At 50.0% G+C, this 18,265-nt stretch overlaps 2 protein-coding genes across 4 annotated transcripts in view; one reads left to right on the forward strand and one right to left on the reverse strand.

Annotated features, from left to right (window-relative positions):
* Nucleotides 1-18,265, forward strand: part of PRMT7 (protein arginine methyltransferase 7) — a 46,932-nt gene that overhangs the window by 28,283 nt on the left and 384 nt on the right. For all 3 annotated transcript variants that reach the window (XM_032613821.1, XM_032613822.1, XM_032613820.1), the window contains exons 7-17: nucleotides 1,694-1,935; nucleotides 2,133-2,313; nucleotides 5,404-5,531; nucleotides 5,944-6,079; nucleotides 7,085-7,168; nucleotides 7,794-7,841; nucleotides 8,511-8,600; nucleotides 12,488-12,649; nucleotides 13,961-14,035; nucleotides 17,009-17,169; nucleotides 18,096-18,192. In XM_032613821.1, the coding sequence (XP_032469712.1) occupies nucleotides 1,694-1,935; nucleotides 2,133-2,313; nucleotides 5,404-5,531; nucleotides 5,944-6,079; nucleotides 7,085-7,168; nucleotides 7,794-7,841; nucleotides 8,511-8,600; nucleotides 12,488-12,649; nucleotides 13,961-14,035; nucleotides 17,009-17,169; nucleotides 18,096-18,192 (1,404 nt within the window). The remainder of the gene's footprint in view (nucleotides 1-1,693; nucleotides 1,936-2,132; nucleotides 2,314-5,403; nucleotides 5,532-5,943; nucleotides 6,080-7,084; nucleotides 7,169-7,793; nucleotides 7,842-8,510; nucleotides 8,601-12,487; nucleotides 12,650-13,960; nucleotides 14,036-17,008; nucleotides 17,170-18,095; nucleotides 18,193-18,265) is intronic.
* On the reverse strand, nucleotides 1,146-1,515 carry LOC116744294 (COMM domain-containing protein 6-like). The gene has a single exon (XM_032613834.1). It carries the CDS (start codon nucleotides 1,359-1,361, stop codon nucleotides 1,146-1,148), a length of 216 nt encoding a protein of 71 aa, XP_032469725.1. The 5' UTR covers nucleotides 1,362-1,515.

An 18,265-nucleotide genomic window follows, 5' to 3' on the forward strand; every position in this document is an offset into this window, starting at 1 on the left:
GCAGCTGGGGTGCAACACTAGAGTCAGGAAGACTAGTTAGAAGGTGGCTGGAGTTGTCCAGGTGCTGGGCTGAGGTAGGCCTTAGTCAAGGCCAAAGCAGTGGAGCCCAGCGAGGTAGACTCGGGGAGGAGGAAGGTGGTCAAGGACTTCTGTTACTTAGATGTGGAGGCATTGAGGATGATGCCAGGGTTTGAGGTGTAGGTGACTGGCTTGGATGGTAGTGCTCCCTGTTGACTGGGAGGAGGACCAGGCCTGGGAAGGTGGGGGAGAGGTGAAGGTGACTTGTTTGGTTTAGACAGACTTTGAGCTGAGGATCAGCCAAGTAGAGAGGACCAGGAGGCATTTGGGTACATGTATTTGGTAAATGAAGATGGAGTGGTTGAGGTCAAACGGGAGAGTACATGGTGGGAGAAAAAGATGGTCCAGACCAGGTCTCTGGGGAATTCTCTCTGTGAGGGATGGGCAGGGGAAGCACAGCTTTGTGAAGGAGACAGAGAGGGAGAGCAGTGCTTCTCATCCAGAGCTGTGTCTGGAGACAGTTTTGATGTCACAACTGAGAGGTGGTGCTACTGTCATGTTGTGGGTAGAGGCCAGGGATGTTACCAAACATCCTACAATGCACAGAGCAGCCCCCACAGTAAAGGATCACCTGATCCAAAAGGTCACTAGTGCTGAGGTAGACAAACCCTGTGCTTGTGCTTTCTGTGCAGTAGCAGCTGTGAGTGTTCTCTTCATGGCTGGGCCCCTAGTGCCTGGCATGTAGAGGGTATTGGATGAATGAGGCAGGAGGGAAATCGGATGAGGGACTGCAGCCAAAGCCAAGTGAGGAGAGTGGTCGGCAGTGCCAGGTGGGGCCAGGAGGTCAGGTCGGTTGAGGATGGACACTTGTCCAATTAAGATAGAATTCACATACCACAGAGTGGCAGTCACCACTTTGTAATTCCTGTTTGTCTGATTTTCTTTTTTATTATTTAAAAAAATGAAAAACCAAAAGTGTAACTTTCATTCAATAAATATCATTTGATCCTTAGGCAGTTTTGTTGCAGAGAGTAAAGTCCATGATTTTAGAATGATGATAGCAATTCATCAACCAAGTAATCAGTTTTCACACAGTTTCAATAATTGCAGCAGTTTCCTTGAACTGTCTAGAAATTCTGAAACTGTGGAATTGTCATTTCGAAGGACTTGTTCTTTACTTGGCCTGAATGATCTGCCACTTTGAGCATCACTGCAACATAAGGGTACTTAAGTGATCTGCAGCTGTCTGAGCTCACAGCCATACCCAGCTTCCACTGAAAATCTATGAGCTGGTTGGTGACCTTGGCCTTAGCATCCAGCTGTGGCTCACTACACCCCTCCATAGCAGCGCCCTGGAATCCCACCACCCACTCAGGTAGAAGCTCCTGGGGCAAGGTTTATTTTTGAAATATCCAAGAGTGTCAGGTAGCTAGGAACTTACCTGACATAAGTCGTCTTAGGCATAATGTGTATTCTTTCTGAAGTCTGGTTTCTTCTGTTCCCAAGGGCATTGGCTGAAAACAGTTCACTGTCCTAATAGTGATAAGGCATTAGATGTTACTAAACCTGCCTAATATTAGGGAATAAATCTCTTTTGCTCAATGGGAATTACTGTGGGTCAACGTAACTGGTTATTTTTTTGTTCTTTTGTTTTACTTTTTTAATATAAACTTAGAAAAATTGTGAGGCAGTGCCTCACAGAGCAACCGTCTACGCACAGCTGGTGGAGTCCAGGAGGATGTGGTCATGGAACAAGCTGTTTCCCATCCGTGTTCAGACCAGCCTTGGAGAGCAAGTCATTGTCCCCCCCTTGGAACTGGAGAGGTGTCCTGGCGCGCCCTCTGTCTACGACATTCAGCTGAACCAGGTGTCTCCCACTGACTTCACTGTCCTCAGCAACGTGCTGCCTATGTTCAGGTACCAAGGAGCCACCCAGGGTCATGGCGTTTGGAGACACTTGGTGAATTGCGGTCTTTGGCAGTTCTTTTTGAGTTCATTTTGACATCAGGAGTCCATTGCAAACAAGTCTCATTGCTGGTGAGGTCACCATAAATGCTTAAAGATAGAGTGTGTGAGCTTAAAATATGCTTCAGTTCCTGAATATTCTTCCACAGTGTGGACTTCAGCAAGCAAGTCAGTAGCTCAACAGCCTCCCATAGCAGGCAGTTTGAACCTCTGGCATCTGGCCAAGCTCAGGTGGTTCTCTCCTGGTGGGATATTGAAATGGACCCTGAGGGGAAGATCAAGTGCACCATGGCCCCCTTCTGGGCACACTCGGATCCAGAGGAGCTCCAGGTAAGAGGCGGGAGCTGAGCACGTTTTTGTGGAAATCAGGAAACTTGTCCACTTTTGGTCCTGGGAAAGGAGCATGTTGAAGCTTAGATTCCTAAGAATTTAGAGATAGAAGGGACTATGTTAGAATCAATGTCAAAGAAGAGTTTAAAAGAAAAAAAACCAAGGCCAGCTGTAGTAAGATAGACCTTTCAGGCCAAGTTCATGGTCAACACCAGTGGTCACAGTGAGCCATAGGGCAGCTTTGGTGTGCTGGCTCTCCCCTCGTCCTGGTACAGCCACTCTTAGACCTGCCCACCGAGTAATCCAGGGGTCCTCAGATTAGCTTGTGATAGAGAACTACAGCCTGTCTACAGCCGCATTTTCTGTGACCTCAGAATCTACCTTCTTCAGCTCAATGGAAAGTGGGGAGGATGTGAACTACAGAAAAGGAAATACATATTATATTCCTTTTTCTTTAAAAATATTTTTCTTAATTTTATTTATTTATTTATTTTTCAGCTGCGTTGGGTCTTCGTTGCTGCACACGGGCTTTCTCTAGTTGAGGCGAGCGGGGGCTACTGTTTATTGCAGTGCACTGGCTTCTCACTGCAGTGGCTTCTCTTGTTGCAGAGCGCGGGCTCTAGGTGCGCGGGCTTCAGTAGTTGTGGCTCTCAGGCTCTAGGGCGCGGGCTCAGTAGCTGTGGCACATGGGCTTAGTTGCTCCATGGCACTTGGGATCTTCCCGGACCGGCACTTGGGATCTTCCCGGACCAGGACTTGAACCCGTGTCCCCTGCATTGGCAGGTGGATTCTTAACCACTGTGCCATCAGGGAAGTCCAAGAACCATGCAGATTTAAACTGCAGTGAAATACTGTTTTTCGTGTATTAGTGAATAAAGTTCAGAGTTTGCATGCTGTTGGTGGAGCCGTGGGGCAGTGCAGGAGGGTGATCACCAGAGCATTGTGGAGTGCAGCAAGGCCCACAGTCGGTCAGGATGGGACCTGACACCCCTTTTAGGCATTTAGGCTCTGGATGGAGCTGCATACGTGTAGAATGACGTGTGTGCCAGGATACTCACTGCAGCCCTGATTAAATAGAAAAGATTGGAACAGCCTAGAGGCCACCAGCAGGGACTGGCCAAGTCCATTTTCCTGCATCCACGCAGAGGGTGAGGTGGCTGTCTCTGCACTGATGTGGAACAGTCTCAAGGACAGATCAAGTGAAACAACAAGAGGCACAGAACAGTGTGTGCTGTGCCAGCGTTGGTGTTATTAAAAATAAGAATATATGTGTTTATCAGCCTTTATATGTGTGGTGCATGTATGCAAGGGTATCTTGGGAAGAATTCACAGAAATTGGTAAAAATGGTTGCTTCTGGGAAGGGAGCTGGAGGTTAGGGGTGGAAAGGAAACTTATTTTTCACTCCATGACCCTTTTATATCTTTTGAGTTTTCTCTCATGTGCATGTATTATCTACCCCTCTGTACACAAACACAAGGGAAGAAAGTGGGAAAGATGCTTCAGGACCAAGGAATCAAATGTTCCCTCCACCTGGGAGGCCTTGGGCACTGTCCTCTGAGTGTTCTGACTTCCTGTTCCCACTTGCTGGGCACTGGCTTGGCTTTGATTGCTCAGCTGCTGGTTCTGGGTGTATACATGGTGACTTCAGGGAAGGCCTTAGCATTTCATCCTGCTCCCTGAGTTACTGCTTAGGCCAAAGGGTCATGACTGCTGTGCGATTTCAGTCAGTCCTTCTGGGCCCTTGAGCTGCCCCGGCTCCACTCTGCATAGCCTCAGTCCCCCGTAGGCTGAGAGCGTGTGTGGGGTGTGATCTGTGTGTGGGGGGGGGCGGCGTGTGTGGTGTGTGTGTGGTGGGGTGTGGTGTGGGGGGGAGGTCAATTCTCCAACAGAGTCGAGGTTGGCACTGGGCTGCTTTCTTCCTCTCTAGGAGTGTGGTAATTGCAAAATTAGCATAAGAATTTCATTAAAATGTTAATACTTCTCATTTGTATATCTTCAAAGTGCTTCTATGTGTATTTTCTCCTTGAATCCTCATATAAGACATGCTGGGTAACCACACAAAGCCTGGCGATGAGGGGAGCAGGGCCTCAGGTGTAGGCAGCCTTGGTGGGTGCTTGTCCCCAGGTGTCCTGACTGTGGGGCTTGTGTCCTTCCTCTACCAGTGGTGACTTTTGGACTGTTTCGAATTTGAAGAGCTGCTAATGAATCTCCCTCATGACTTCATTAAACTGCTTTTGATCAGCCTCAGACAGTGGATTCTGGCTATCATAGCTCTTTAGCATTAGGGCCTGGGAGGCTGGTGTGTGGGAGGGACATGGTGTCAGGGAAGCACTGTGGGAGCCCGGGAGGGGTCAGGGAGGCATAGTAAAGAATGAATAACAGGTTTTAGAGGATCTGTTTTTCCTCCTTGTTAGTGTTTATTTTTTCCAGAGTGTATCTGGTTAGATTTTAATTTTCTAGCTTTTACATTCAAATAGACATCTTAGATAGATGGGAATGTTATTCACCTGTCTTTAAGTTCAAGATCAGGTAGGATAGAATGTGTTGACTGAAAAAAAAAAAAAAACACAGTTTGAGAGTTGTGACTTTATTTGAAGCCAGATGAGGACTGTAGCCTGGGAGACAGCCTCTCAGCTCTGAGGAACTACTCTGAAGAGGTGTGGGTGGGGGCAGGAGGTCAGTATAGGTATGATTTTAGTGGAGGGGAGATACTTGCAATCAAGTACACACTTTGGCAGAAGGTTCCTGCTAGTCACGATCACACACACACACACACACACACACACACACACACACACACACACACACACACGGCAGAGGCTGGAGTCCCCTCCCCTGAGCCCACCTTGAAGACCACTGCCCTAGGCCACATTCTATCCTTCTGAAGCCAGCAGTGTTCCAGCAAGATTTTGAACCTTTAGCCTCTCTGACTTGAGGATTTTCTTCTTTATCTCTTTGGCCATAGTAGCTATCTATAGTTCACACAGTGGTTTCCCTGCAAATTGATTTTTGAATTGGGTTTTGGCCCCCGGATTAGATGCATTGCTCTTGTTGCAGCTTGGTGATAGCTGATTCTCTTCCTGTTTCAGTGGCGGGACCACTGGATGCAGTGTGTGTACTTCCTGCCAGAAGAGGAGCCTGTTGTCCAGGGCTCAGCCCTCTGCCTGGTAGCCCACCACGACGACTACTGTGTGTGGTACAGCCTCCAGAGGACCAGGTGTGCCCCAAGCCTCATTGGGTGGGGCATTAGGCTTGTGACACTGTGCCTTTATATAAATTCCCTGTCCGGACCCTGTACAGGTTTGAGTGGGCACATTTGTATCTGAACAGAATAAGAGCGAAAGTTTGTGACTGGGTATTTCAGTACCTGTTTGTGTGTACTCTGAAGAGGCTGCCCCAGTGGCAGGACCCCCATTTGGAGCAGATATATATGAGAAGCCTTGAATTGGAGGGCCCTCCGACCTCTAATGCCCATTCCACAGCCAGTGCCTAGACTCCTGCCCCCTAGAGGACCATGCGTGTGTCCCCTCTCCATCTCGATTTCCCTGGGGCAGGTCCCTGTGCCGTGCCTTCATGCTCGCTGGTGCCTAGCAGGTCATCACCCTGTGTCTGTTCATTTCCTGGCCCAGCCCCGAAAAGGATGGGAGAGCCCACCCAGCACGCCCTGTGTGTGACTGCCAGGCTCATCTGCTCTGGAACCGGCCTCGGTTTGGAGAGATCAATGATCAGAACAGAACTGATCAATACGTCCAGGCCCTGAGGACGGTAAGTGTCCAGCCCCTTAGGTGGTTGTAGGCCAGGAGGGGTTTGTCCCATGGACCCGACCGAGCTCATTGCTCGCTTATGATTAGCTGGTTTTGTTTTCTGTGCTCCCTTCTCTGTCCATGAGTGGCTTCAGCCGGCTCCTTCTGGGCGGGCATTTGGGCAGAGGCCAGGGAGCTTGTTTCTGGACTACCTGAGGGCTTGTTCTCTGCTCTTCTATGGAAGCCTCTCCCTGGCCCCTGCCTTACCTCTGGACACTTTGCCTTTATGGTCACCAGCAATTCCTTTGTGTGATCCTTGTGGATTCAGCCACCCCATTATTCCTCTCATCTCCTGCTTCCTTTCTAAAATTTTCTAGAATGTAAATTTTGTCATGTAACTCTCCTGAAAGACCTTTGCTCCCTGCTACCTGTAGAAGGGGTCTCTCAGCCTGGGGACCACACACAAGGTTTGGACGGGGGTCTCTGGACCCCTTGGAGTCATATGCAGAAAAATATGTGTGCACGTATGCATATGCATGCATTTTTTGGGGGAGGGAGGGTCCCAACCATCCTAAGTTTCTCTCAGAGGGGTCTGTTGACCCATAAAGGCATTCCTGCTTTGGGGAGTCATTTGACATGCCTACAGCTTTCTGTGCTGTGACCAGGTAGGGAAGAGGCCTGTGGTTGTGGATTGGGAGGTTGCCTCTGATAAACAGGGCAGCCCTTCAGCTGGGCCCTCTAGGATGGCTTGAGGACAGTCTTTCCTGATGGTGGGGAGAGGTGAGGGAGGTGGTTGTGTTGGAGTGGGGGGCTGGTTACCACCTGAGCCTGGGAGGCAGGTATGACTTGTGTGAGGGCATAGGAAGATCCAGCCGGGCTGTGTGGGGGTTGGAGTGAGGAGGAAATCAAAGATTGAATAATCACAGAGTGAGTTAGGGGGTCAGATGGGAAATGTTCCTGTCAGTTTGTCAACAGGAATTTCTTGACATTGTAAGAAAATCTGTGCTGAGGTTGTTCTTTTCTGCAGGTGCTTAAGCCGGACAGTGTCTGCCTGTGCATCAGTGATGGCAGTCTGCTCTCCATACTGGCCCATCACCTTGGGGCAGAGCAGGTACTGGACATGTGCCTTCTACCAGGTTCCTGACGGCCGCTCTTGAGTTCGGGTGTCATGTGGTCTGGGTACATGGTTTTGTGACTAAAGCTCTTTCAAGTGCAGCTGCCACATATGTGGCAGGCATGCTTGTGTTGGTGGCTAAGGGGTTGTTGCCTCGTGTGCGGGCAGGAGTCAGGCTATAGCTGTTGCCCCATCGCCACAGCTCCCGAGTCTGAGTCTGCCACCTCGCTAGGCTCAGCGCAGAATGTTGTACTGTCCCAGGGGGATAATGAGCACAGGTAGAGTTAGTTAGATGTTGTCCTCTGCCTTGGAGTTGCATTTTACTTTTTTTTTTTTTTTTTTTTGCGGTATGCGGGCCTGTCACTGTTGTGGCCTCTCCCGCTGCGGAGCACAGGCTCCGGACGCGCAGGCTCAGCGGCCATGGCTCATGGGCTCATGGGCCCAGCCGCTCCGCGGCATGTGGGATCTTCCTGGACCGGGGCACGAACCCGTGTTCCCTGCATCAGCAGGCGGACTCTCAACCACTGTGCCACCAGGGAAGCCCTGGAGTTGCATTTTAATCTTTGTTTTCTTTCTCTGTTAAGTGCACCTCCTACAACTAATAGCATGGTATCCTCTTCAGGTATTTACGATAGAGAATTCAGCAGCTTCTCATAGACTGATGAAAAAAGTAAGTGATAATTGTTGTTACTGAAATAATGAGGGGACCTGTGGGGCCTGCCTTCCTGAGTCTGGGATTGATCACTTTGAAGCAGTGCTGGTACCAAGGGAACTGGGAGAAGTAGGAGCTGCCAGTGAAGTTCTTGTGACTCCTGAGTCGAGAGCTGGCCTGGAAGTCTTCTAGGGCTGTTGTTGAATAGCAGTGAGCGTTTAGACTCTACTTTGTTGTGGCTGAAGATGTTTAGGCTTCTCTCCTCACTTCACATAAAATGAAAAAAACTAAAGTCTTTGTGGTGATAGAACTGAATTTGAGATTTGTTTCTGGGGCACCAGCGCCCATGGAGTCACTGCTCACAAACTGACCTGACTGGTTGGTTCTGTGACAGTGTTTCTCCTCCTGGCCAGTGATTCCCTCTCTGAAGGATAACCTACCTCCACCAGAACTACAAGCCTACAGCTAAGTCTTGCCAATGTGCCTGCAAGAGAAATTTCTTTTGCTCTTATGACATTTTGCTCCTCATCTCATCTGAGGTCTGTAGGAGGCCTTTGGATGGGAGAAGTTCTGCAAAGCAGCTGAAAGTGGTGCTCCAGAACTGTTTGGCCAGAGAACTGCACACAGATAAAGGAACTGAGATGTTCTTTTTCTGGACAAAAACAATAGTTTTGTTTTCTCTCTAAGATCTTCAAGGCTAACCACTTGGAAGATAAAATTAATATAATAGAGAAACGGCCTGAATTATTAACACCTGCAGACTTGGAGGGTAAAAAGGTAAGTAGTGAGTGCTCTGCGTTTGCTCTGGACAGCACGGCTCTGAGACAGCCTGACTGCCCCCTTCTCCGGACCTCACTGTGTGTCCCCCAGTCACTCACCAGCTAATGACTCGCCGCTGTTGAGGATGTGGTGAGGTTTGCAGAGATGCCTGCTGAGCAAATACTTGTGCAGCTCTCAAGTGGCTCATGGCTGCTCCTTCAGCAACGGCAGACGATCTCTGCTAAGAGCGACTTCGGCACATCGTGTCCCCTCCCTTTTCCCTTCACAGCACTGCTGTGCACGCTTCCGCCTCCCATCTGTTCCTCAGTCCCCCGTGTGCCTCCGAAACTGCTCCCGGCCCTCAGTAACCTTGGCTACTAGACACGGTCTCCTTGCCGCTTCATCTCGCTGGCCTCCTGCACCCTCACAACAGGGGCCTCTCCCTCCTCAACATACTTCTCTTTAGGCCCTTAAGAGGCTGCCTTTCCAGGGTTTCCTCTTCTCTTTCTGGCTGCTCCTTCTCAGTCCTTCATCGGTCTCTCTTCCTTCACTTGATCCTTCCCTGCAGGTGTCCTTGGTGCTCTCTCCTTGTCTGTCCTCTCCTCTTCTGTTGCATCTCCTCTCGGGACCATCACATCCCTTCCTATGTGGGAATCGTGGGTGTCCAAGCCGGGTCTTCAAATCTCACATATCCCACAGGCCCTTCAAGCTGGAACCTGTCATCTTTCTTGCCAACATTTTTTTTAACCCCTTTATTGAGATATAATTGACATACCATAAAATTAACCCATTCCAAGTGTACAATTTGAAGATTTTTTAGTAAATATAGAGAATTATATAACTGTCACACTGTCTAGTTTTAGAACTTCCATCACCCAGCCCCTAGCCCCAGGCAGCCGCTGATGTGGTTTCTCTCTCTGTACCTTTGCCTTTTCTTGGCATTTCATGTGAGTGGAATAATACAATATATGGTCTTTTGTGTCAGGCTTATTTCACTGTTCATGGCTGAAAGGTTCATCCATGTTGTAGAATGTGTCAGTATTTTGTTCCTTTTCAATGCTGAGTAGTGTTCCAGGGTATGACTGTGTGATATTTGGTTTACCCATTCACTTGTTGGTGGACATTTGGATTGTTTCCAGTTTTTGACTATTATGAATAATGCTACTGTGAGCATGGGTATGTTAAGTCTTTGTGAGGGTTTGTGTTTTCGGTTCCCTTAGATACCTAGGCTTGGAATTGCTGGGTTGTGTGATATTTTTGTTTAACTTCTTTTTTTGCTGTGCCATATGGCTTGTGGGATATTAGTTCCCTGACCAGGGATTGAACCTGGGCCCTCAGCAGTGAAAGTGCCGAGTCTTAACCACTGGACCGCAGTGGAATTCACTGTTTAACTTTTAAATAAACTATTAAACTGTTGTCCAAAGCGGGTATACCATTTTATATCCCAACCAGTAATGTATGAGGGTTCCAGTTTCTCCATATCTTTACCAACACTTCATATTGTCTCTCTTTTTTTTTTGCGGTACGTGGGCCCCTCACTGTTGTGGCCTCTCCCGTTGCGGAGCACAGGCTCCGGACGCACAGGCTCAGCGGCCATGGCTCACGGGCCTAGCTTCCCCGCGGCATGTGGGATCTTCCCAGACCGGGGCACGAACCCATGTCCCCTGCATCAGCAGGCGGACTCTCAACCACTGCGCCACCAGGGAAGCCCTCTTTTTTTTTTTTTTTTTAGTATAGCCATTTTAGTGGGTGTGTGGTGATGTCTCGTAGTTTTGAGTTGTGTTTGCCTAATGACTAATAATGTTGAATACCTTTTCATGTGCTTATAAGCTATTCTATATCTTGTTTAGTGAAATATCTATTTAAGCCTTTTGCCTGTTTTCCTCCCATGCCTTTTTTTTAAGAACAGCTTTCTTTCTGAGCTATGGTTCATGCAGCAAAGTGTACGGTTCAGTGATTTAGTATATTCATAAGATTATGCGGCCATCACCACAATCAATTTTAGAACATTTCCATCACCCAGAAAGAAACTCCTTGCCCATTAGCAGTCACTCCTTATTTATCCCCAGCCTCCCAGCCCTAGGCAGCCACTAGCCTGTTTTCCTTCTGTAGGGATGTGCCAATTCTGGACATTTCATATAAATGGAATCACGTGATGTATAGTCCTTCGTAGGTGGCTTCTTTCAAAGTTCATTCATGTTACAGCATAAATCAATACTTCATTTTCATTTATTTTTGCTGCTGAATAATACTCCACTGTATGGCTGTACCACATTTTATTTGTCCATACTGATGGACATTTATTTATCCATATTGATGGACAGTTTATGGACATTTGGGTGGTTTCTCCTTTTTGGCTCCCATGAAGGATGCTGCTCTGATCATTCGTGTACAAGTTGCTCTTTCTTTCCCTTATAGATGAGGATTAAAAAGATATTTAGAGAATTCCCTGGCGGTCCAATGGTTAGGACTCCACGCTTCCACTGCAGGGGGCATGAGTTCAGTCCCTGGTTGGGGAACTAAGATCCCACAAGCCGCACGGCACGGCCAAAAAAAAAAAAAGAGAAAGAAAATTTAAATTCTGAAAGCCATTGATATGGTGCACTGGGTAGACTCCAGGTCACTGTTGAGTAGACGTGGTGAGAGTGGGCATTCTTGCCTCAGTATTGGGGGAGCAGGGAATACACAGGGCCAACCCCTTTCTGTTTTCGTTGTTTCCTTCTGCATCTCTGTCAGCTCAACTAGGAACCCATGTGTCATCTTGGACTGGCCCTGTCCTTGATGCCTGTCTGCTTGGGCCCAGCCCTGGGTGGTCTGGTTCCTCAGCCTCTGCTGTCTGGTTCTCCTCCCTTTGACACAGACTCCCTACTCCTTGCCTGGACTATAGCAGTGCTCGCCCAAGTCATGTCCTGTCCCCAGCTCCACCTGCAGGTAGCCTCCCTACTTCCTACATACTTTGGGGATCTTTCTTTTTTCTTTTTTTTGCCACACTGTGTGGCTTGTGGGATCTCTCAGTTCCCCAGTCAGGGATTGAACGTGGGCCACAGCAGTGAAAGCCCAGAATTCTAACCACTAGGCCACCAGGGAACTCCTGAGGGATCTTTCTAAAGCACATTCCTTCTCATACTAAACCCTGATTAAAGCTTTTCGTGATCCCCTCTTGCCTCCAGGGCAGAGTCCAGTCCCCTTTACCTGTCATCAGCTGCCTTTGGTGACCTGGCTTCTCTCCACCTCTGTGGCCTCACCCTTTCTTTACTGTCCTACCCCACCTGCTCGTCTGACAAGCTCCCAAAAGGGCCTTGCTCTATTTCACACCCCTGCTTTTGCTTCTGCCCATCCCTCTGCCTGTAATCCCTACTCCTTTGCTTTTCTGTCTCCTGTTCATGCATTTATTCATCTAATCAGCAAACCTTCACTGACCATCTGCTCTGGGCCAGGTGCTGTGCTGGGAATACTGTGCTGCCACTTCTCTGTCCCTACTTGTGTGGTCTCCGAGCCTGGTGAAGGAGACAGACTAGCGCTGATAGTAAATTGTCATGATAAGGCTTTGAGTAGGGTTTACAGGATGCCATCCTGGAAGCCCTTCCCTATGCTCTTACCTCTAGAGTCTCTCCACGAGCCCCTTCCTTGCTTCTGTCAGAGCTTACTGCACTCTCTGAGGACGGCCCCCAGCCTTGTCTGCTGCCCCTTCCACTCTGCACTCCTGAGGGCAGGGCTCATGTCTGTTTCTCATCTTTGTATCCTCAAGGGCAGGTGCAGACCTTGACATGCTTGTTGACTGACTGACTGACCAAGTGGGTGAGTGAATGAATGAACGAATGTGCCTGTGAAACTTGTAACCTGTCCTTTACTCCTCAGCCGAATCCTTCTGACGCCCTGGTCCTGCTTCTTGCTCTGATCGCCAGGTTTCTCTCCTCCTGGGTGAGCCGTTCTTCACCACCAGCCTGCTTCCATGGCACAACCTGTACTTCTGGTATGTACGGACTGCTGTGGACAGGCACCTGGCGCCTGGCGCTGTGGTGATGCCCCAGGCTGCCTCGCTGCACATGATGGTCGTGGAGTTCAGGGTAGGCTACCCAGAAGTTTTCGGGCAGGGGATGGGGGGACCTTGTTTTCTTGTAAAGACTTTGGTTGCAGATGGAGCAACTAGGGTCTTAATAGTTTGGGCCTCTGTTTTTCTGTGTCATCACACTGCAGGGCTGAATAGAAGAGGCTTGCCTTTGTAAAAATGAAGTAATTTGGCACATGAAATGGAAATGGCTGTGTGTTGTCATTTTACAATTATGGTTTATCAGAATAATTTTAAAATATAAATTAAGAGTTTCAGAAGATAAGCTGTTCAGCTTGCTCTGCTCTTATTAAGAGCTGAGGCTCCAATTCTGTTACCATACCTCACACACAGCCCGCGCCACGCTGGGCTGAGAGGCCTGGCCCCCTCTTCCTATTAATAAAGTGACTGTTCTGGCAAAAAAAAAAAAAGAGAGCTGAGGCTCCCGTTGTTAAAAGCATTTTGAGATGGGCGAGTCAGCTTCTTTATGCGAGAAAAATTGAAAACCTTCATTTTAATTTTCTCATCAAAGCAGAACCACAGTCACAAAGTCATTTTGGGAAAGGCATTTTTTATTAAAAGGATTTTGAAATGCTTTTAACCTGAAATGTAGCGTGAATGTCGTTTGATATTTCTTTGATAAGAACGGCTTTATCCATTGGTAGCTTAGTGGTTCCATCACTTAATTTTCTGGGCATTTCTTTTGTGTTTTTTATTCACTTGATCAGATTCCATGTAAATTCTGGTTTTCATGGCCAAAGAGGGAATGTGGAGAATGACACTGTTCCTAGGCATACGTCCAAGAGACAGAGAATGCAACGTTGACTGGCCAGAGTGCACCTCTGGTCCCCTCCGGGGATCCTGTCCTCACGCTCTCTTTATAGGCGTAGAGCCTCGAGAACTGGTTGATAGAGCTCTTCCCAATGAACCGGTGTTCAGGATGGACAAGGAGGGAGAGACACTATCCTGGTAGCTCTGGCCGATTGTCCCTCATGGGAGAGGGCTTGGGATCATGGGGGGCTTTACAGGTTTGAGGAACTATCCTGGGTCTTTGGTGTCTCTGGGCCCATTCAACTGTGGGCATTTCTTCCAGGCCTGCGGGAGCAGCAAGATGTGCTTCAGGTTTGGACCTGGGGCAGCCCCCCAGCCTGACCTCACTTACCCTTCCTGCTCTTGTCACCACACTTCCGTGTGCCTGGGTGGGTGTGGACATCTCTGGGCTGTCCCACAGAGCCCTTGGCGTGCCTGCCCACCCGCCCCCATTGGGTGAGTGTGGATATTGGTGTGCCCTGGCTGGGTGGGTGTCAGTAAGGCTGTGCCTTCCTTACAGGACCTGTGGAGGATCCGGAGCCCCTGTGGTGACTGTGAAGGCTTCAATGTGCACATCATGGATGATATGATTAAGGTAGGCAGGGCCACAGCTCCCACCCACAGTGTTCCACCCACCCACTCCACATGGCCACAGGCTTCTGATGGGGATATGTGGCTTCCATGGAGGGACCTGGGTTGGGCAGTACAGGCAGCATGCAGAGAGCTCCTCTGTTGGGGGCAGCGAGGGCAGGTGTATCCGTTCTACTTGGTTCACCATGAGCATGAACCTGAGAGCCATTGGGTCTCCAAGTCTGGCTGGTATTAGGCCATTCTAGGCCCTGGGCTGTAATCCCTGAATCAGAATTTTGGGTTGGGGCCTGTCCACCACCAGGCCACTGGAACCATTCCTACCAGTGTCAGCAGCTTGTTCTCTTTTCGGACGGTCTCTCTAGAAGGCAATTTTGGCAACCTTCTGAGCCAGCTATTTTCATTCTGGGGACTCCATTCCAGGGGAAAGTGCTAGAGCATGGAGGGGGGTGGGATGTGCAAGGAAGGTCCTGCAGGGTTATTTGTACATCAGTAGGGTATCAAGTCAGCCACCAGGATCTGCATCTCCCAGAACCCAGAGCAGTCATGAAAGTGCCAGCGATATTTGGCTCAGCCAGGATGGATGTGAAGAGTCATGAGCCCCGTTAGAAGGGCAGGGCAGGGAGCACCATCCCATTTTTATGTATTAAGAAAATTCACACGTGTAATAACTATAAATGGAAAGTAACCTTTAAAAATTGTGTACAATATTAATTTTTTAAAAATAATATAGTATAAATTTATTTATTTATTTTTGGCTGTGTTGGGTCTTCGTTGCTGCACACGGGCTTTCTCTAGTTGTGGCGAGCGGGGGCGACTCTTTGTTGCAGTGCACGGGCTTCTCGTTGTGGTCGCTTCTCTTATTGCGGAGCACAGGCTCTAGGTGCGTGGGCTTCAGTAGTTGTGGCACATGGGCTCAGTAGTTGTGGCTCGCGGGCTCTAGAATGCGGGTTCTAGAGCGCAGGCTCAGTAGTTGTGGCGCACAGGCTTAGTTGCTCTGCGGCCTGTGGGATCTTCCCAGACCAGGGCTTGAACCCATGTCCCCTGCATTGGCAGGCTGATTCTTAACCAGTGTGCCACCAGGGAAGTCGCCCCGATTTCTTTTTAATTAGAAAAAAATTTGCACATGCAGAGAAAAAGGGGTGGAGCAGTGGACACCAAAATGTTAGTTGTGTGATTAGGAAGTGGTTAATATTTTCCTCATTTTGCTTATCTTTCTGTTTACAATTTTCTACAGTGATTGTGGATTACTTGTGTAAACATATTTTAAGTAAATAAATCCAGTGGACATTTTCAGTTTCCATCTTACCTGCCTCTCCACAGCAGACCACTGACTGTTCGATTCTTCTAGAAACCACTGCACACCTGGGCTCCCCCTGGCCACTTCTCAGGCTCCTTCCCGGATTCCTCCCCTCTTCTCATCCCCTAATGTGTCCTGTGTTCTAGGTCTCCCCCAGGCCCCTGCCCAGACCCCCATAGCTGTCCCCATCTTCTCTCTTTGCTGGCCAGTGTCTGCATCTCTCCTGAGCTCAGACCAAATAGCTAAGAGCTGTGGATTCTCCACTGAGATGACTTCAAGCACTGTGACCTGATGCTTCCAGAATCCATCTTCTCTTTCCCCTCCCTGAGCCTGGCCCCTTCCAGTGCTCCTGTCCTAGACCTGCTGCCACTTCATACCTGCCTGCTGGGCTCAGGGCCCCAGCAACTTCCCGGACAAGTCTTCACCTTCCCTTGCAGTTGGTTGTTGGGTTCCATAACCATCAGGTCCTTTGTGAGCCAGTTTTCTTCCCCCGCTGCTGCTGGTCTGGTCTGGGGCACTTTGATTTCTCGTTGTCTGACCATGTACCCTCCTGCCTCTCCCAGTCAGCCTTCCTCCGCAGGGAGCCCAGGTGACTCTCTAGATCCGAAGTCTGGCCCTGTCTGTCCCCTGCGGGAAAACCCTGTAAGGCTCCCTGAGCCCTTACTCCCACCCCAGCAGTCACCCCGCACTGTTCGGCCCGCTCTGTGCTGCTCTTCGCCCTTTCCCTGCTGGGCTTTGTCCACTCTCCTCTTTGCTGCCAACTTCTGTGTAACCTTCAAGAGGCAGCCTAGAGATCACCCGTCCAGGCAGCTCTCCTGCCCAGCCCTGTTCTCAGCTCGTCAGTGTCCCCCAGGCACTGTGTTCGCTTGTCTTCCAGTTGTCTCCATCTAGACTGGGAGCCTTGTATGGGGGTGATCTGGCAGCTGTAGTGCTCAGAAAGGGTCACTGAATGGGCAAGTGTCCAAATGACAGGTGTTTTCATCAATATAGACAGTTGGTCTTCAAGGTAGCTCGTGAGATGGGCAGTGTCATCCAGTTTTATATTTTATTTTATTTATTTTATTGTATTTTACTTTATTTTTGGCTGGGTTGGGTCTTCGTTGCTGCACGTGGGCTTTCTCTAGTTGCGGCGAGCGGAAGGCTACTCTTCGTTGCGGTGCGCGGGCTTCTCATTGCAGTGGCTTCTCTTGTTGCGGAGCACGCACTCTAGGCATGCGGGCTTCAGTAGTTGTGGCTCGCGGGCTCAGTAGTTGTGGCTTGGTGTCTCTGGAGCGCAGGCTCAGTAGTTGTGGCACATGGGCTTAGTTGCTCCGCGGCATGTGGAGTCTTCCCGGACCAGGAATCGAACCCTGCATTGGCAGGCAGATTCTTAACCACTGCGCCACCAGGGAATTCCCAGTCATCCAGTTTTAAAAGGGAGATAATGAAGCTTAGAGTGACTTACCGAGGAAACGGCTTGTGAATGGTGGCAGGAACAGAAGCCAGCTGGTCGGGCTAGGCACCTGTGGTCTTTTGTGAGGACCCACTGCCCCACGTGACTGTGGCAATTACCCTGAGGGACCAGGGCCGTGGAGGTTAGGGGCCACTGGCATAGATAAACTCTGGAGACGAGGACATGGCCTTGTTCCCTGGCCCCCCGGCTCTGTCTCTGCACACCCCTACCTCCTCTTCCCTTCTCAGCACGCCCTCGACTTCAGGGAGAGCAAGGAGGCCGAGCCCCACCCACTGTGGGAGTACCCGTGCCGCAGCCGCTCGGAGCCCCAGCAGATCCTGACCTTTGATTTTCGGCAGCCGGTCCCCCTGCAGCCTGTCTGTGCTGAGGGTGCCATCGAGCTGAAGAGGTGAGTGTGGTCTCTAAGGTGGGGGTAGTGGGGGTAGTGGCAGGGTTGTTTTCTCATAGTTATTGCCCGAGTGGCTAAGCACTTACTTTGGCCACTTTCATGTGGGTGGGATGGCTGTCCTTGTCTCAGCCTTGCCCTTCCTGAAGTGGCCCTGAGTGTATAGTGGGTCCCCACAGCTTCTGGGTGGGGAGGGCGAGCCAGAGTGGGCTCTCTCAGATCCTCCCACATCTGAGACTCCATTTGAGCTAAGCAGCATGTTACACACAGCTGCAGAGAAATGTGAATTTGGTTGCTATGGTTACCCAGTGGATCATATTCCTGAACTCTCCTGGGAATTAAAGCAGGTTAGGAATTGGCAGAGGCTGTCGTTGTGATGCATGGTCAGGCCCATCCAGCTCCAGCTCTAGCTCCCTTCATGGGGAGGGGCGGCTTCTTCCCAGAGGAAAAACTTTCTTCTAACTGGGTGGAGGCTGTGAGCCCAGAACCCCTTTGGGCTCCTGTGACAAGGGGGAGGCAGGACAGTTGCCCATCTGTGCCTGCCATCCAGAGTATCTGGGAGAGATCTTCTAGACTTTGATGCCTGGACTCCTCTCTGAGCCTTCTGAGCCAAACCTTTCTGTGACCTCAGGCCGAGGAGGCTGGTCCGGCAGCAAGCTGGCCCTGCCCCAGGGTTACTCTTGAGTATTTGGCCAGGCTGTGGCGAGTGAGTGGGACCTTTGGGTTGTGGCTCTTCTTGCTCAGCATTTTACTGAGTTGCCTTAGTCAGTTGGAGTGTTAGGAGCCTCCTAACTGGGCAGGATGGAAGTGGAAGAGACGAGAGGTTTCTGAAAAGCAGAGGGGAGCCATGACCATGCTTAGCCAGTCTCTCGTGCAGCTGTTTGTTTTTGGCCCAACGTTCCCACCCCCCATCCCACCCTCACCCCCAGGCCTGGGAGGAGCCACGGAGCCGTCCTGTGGATGGAATACCACCTGACCCCGGACAGCACGGTCAGCACCGGCCTCCTGAAGCCTGCGGAGGACAAGGTAGTGCTGTGTGCGCGGGTCCCAGAGTGGGCCGGCCCTGAGAGCAGGTGCCGCCGTGCCACCTGCCTGCGCT

The sequence above is a fragment of the Phocoena sinus genome, chromosome 19, assembly GCF_008692025.1.
Source record: "Phocoena sinus isolate mPhoSin1 chromosome 19, mPhoSin1.pri, whole genome shotgun sequence".
Lineage (NCBI taxonomy): Eukaryota > Metazoa > Chordata > Mammalia > Artiodactyla > Phocoenidae > Phocoena > Phocoena sinus.

Excerpts from the sequence above, each read along its gene's own strand:
- LOC116744294 (XM_032613834.1), bottom strand. The coding sequence starts at position 1,361 with ATGGAGGGGTGTAGTGAGCCACAGCTGGATGCTAAGGCCAAGGTCACC.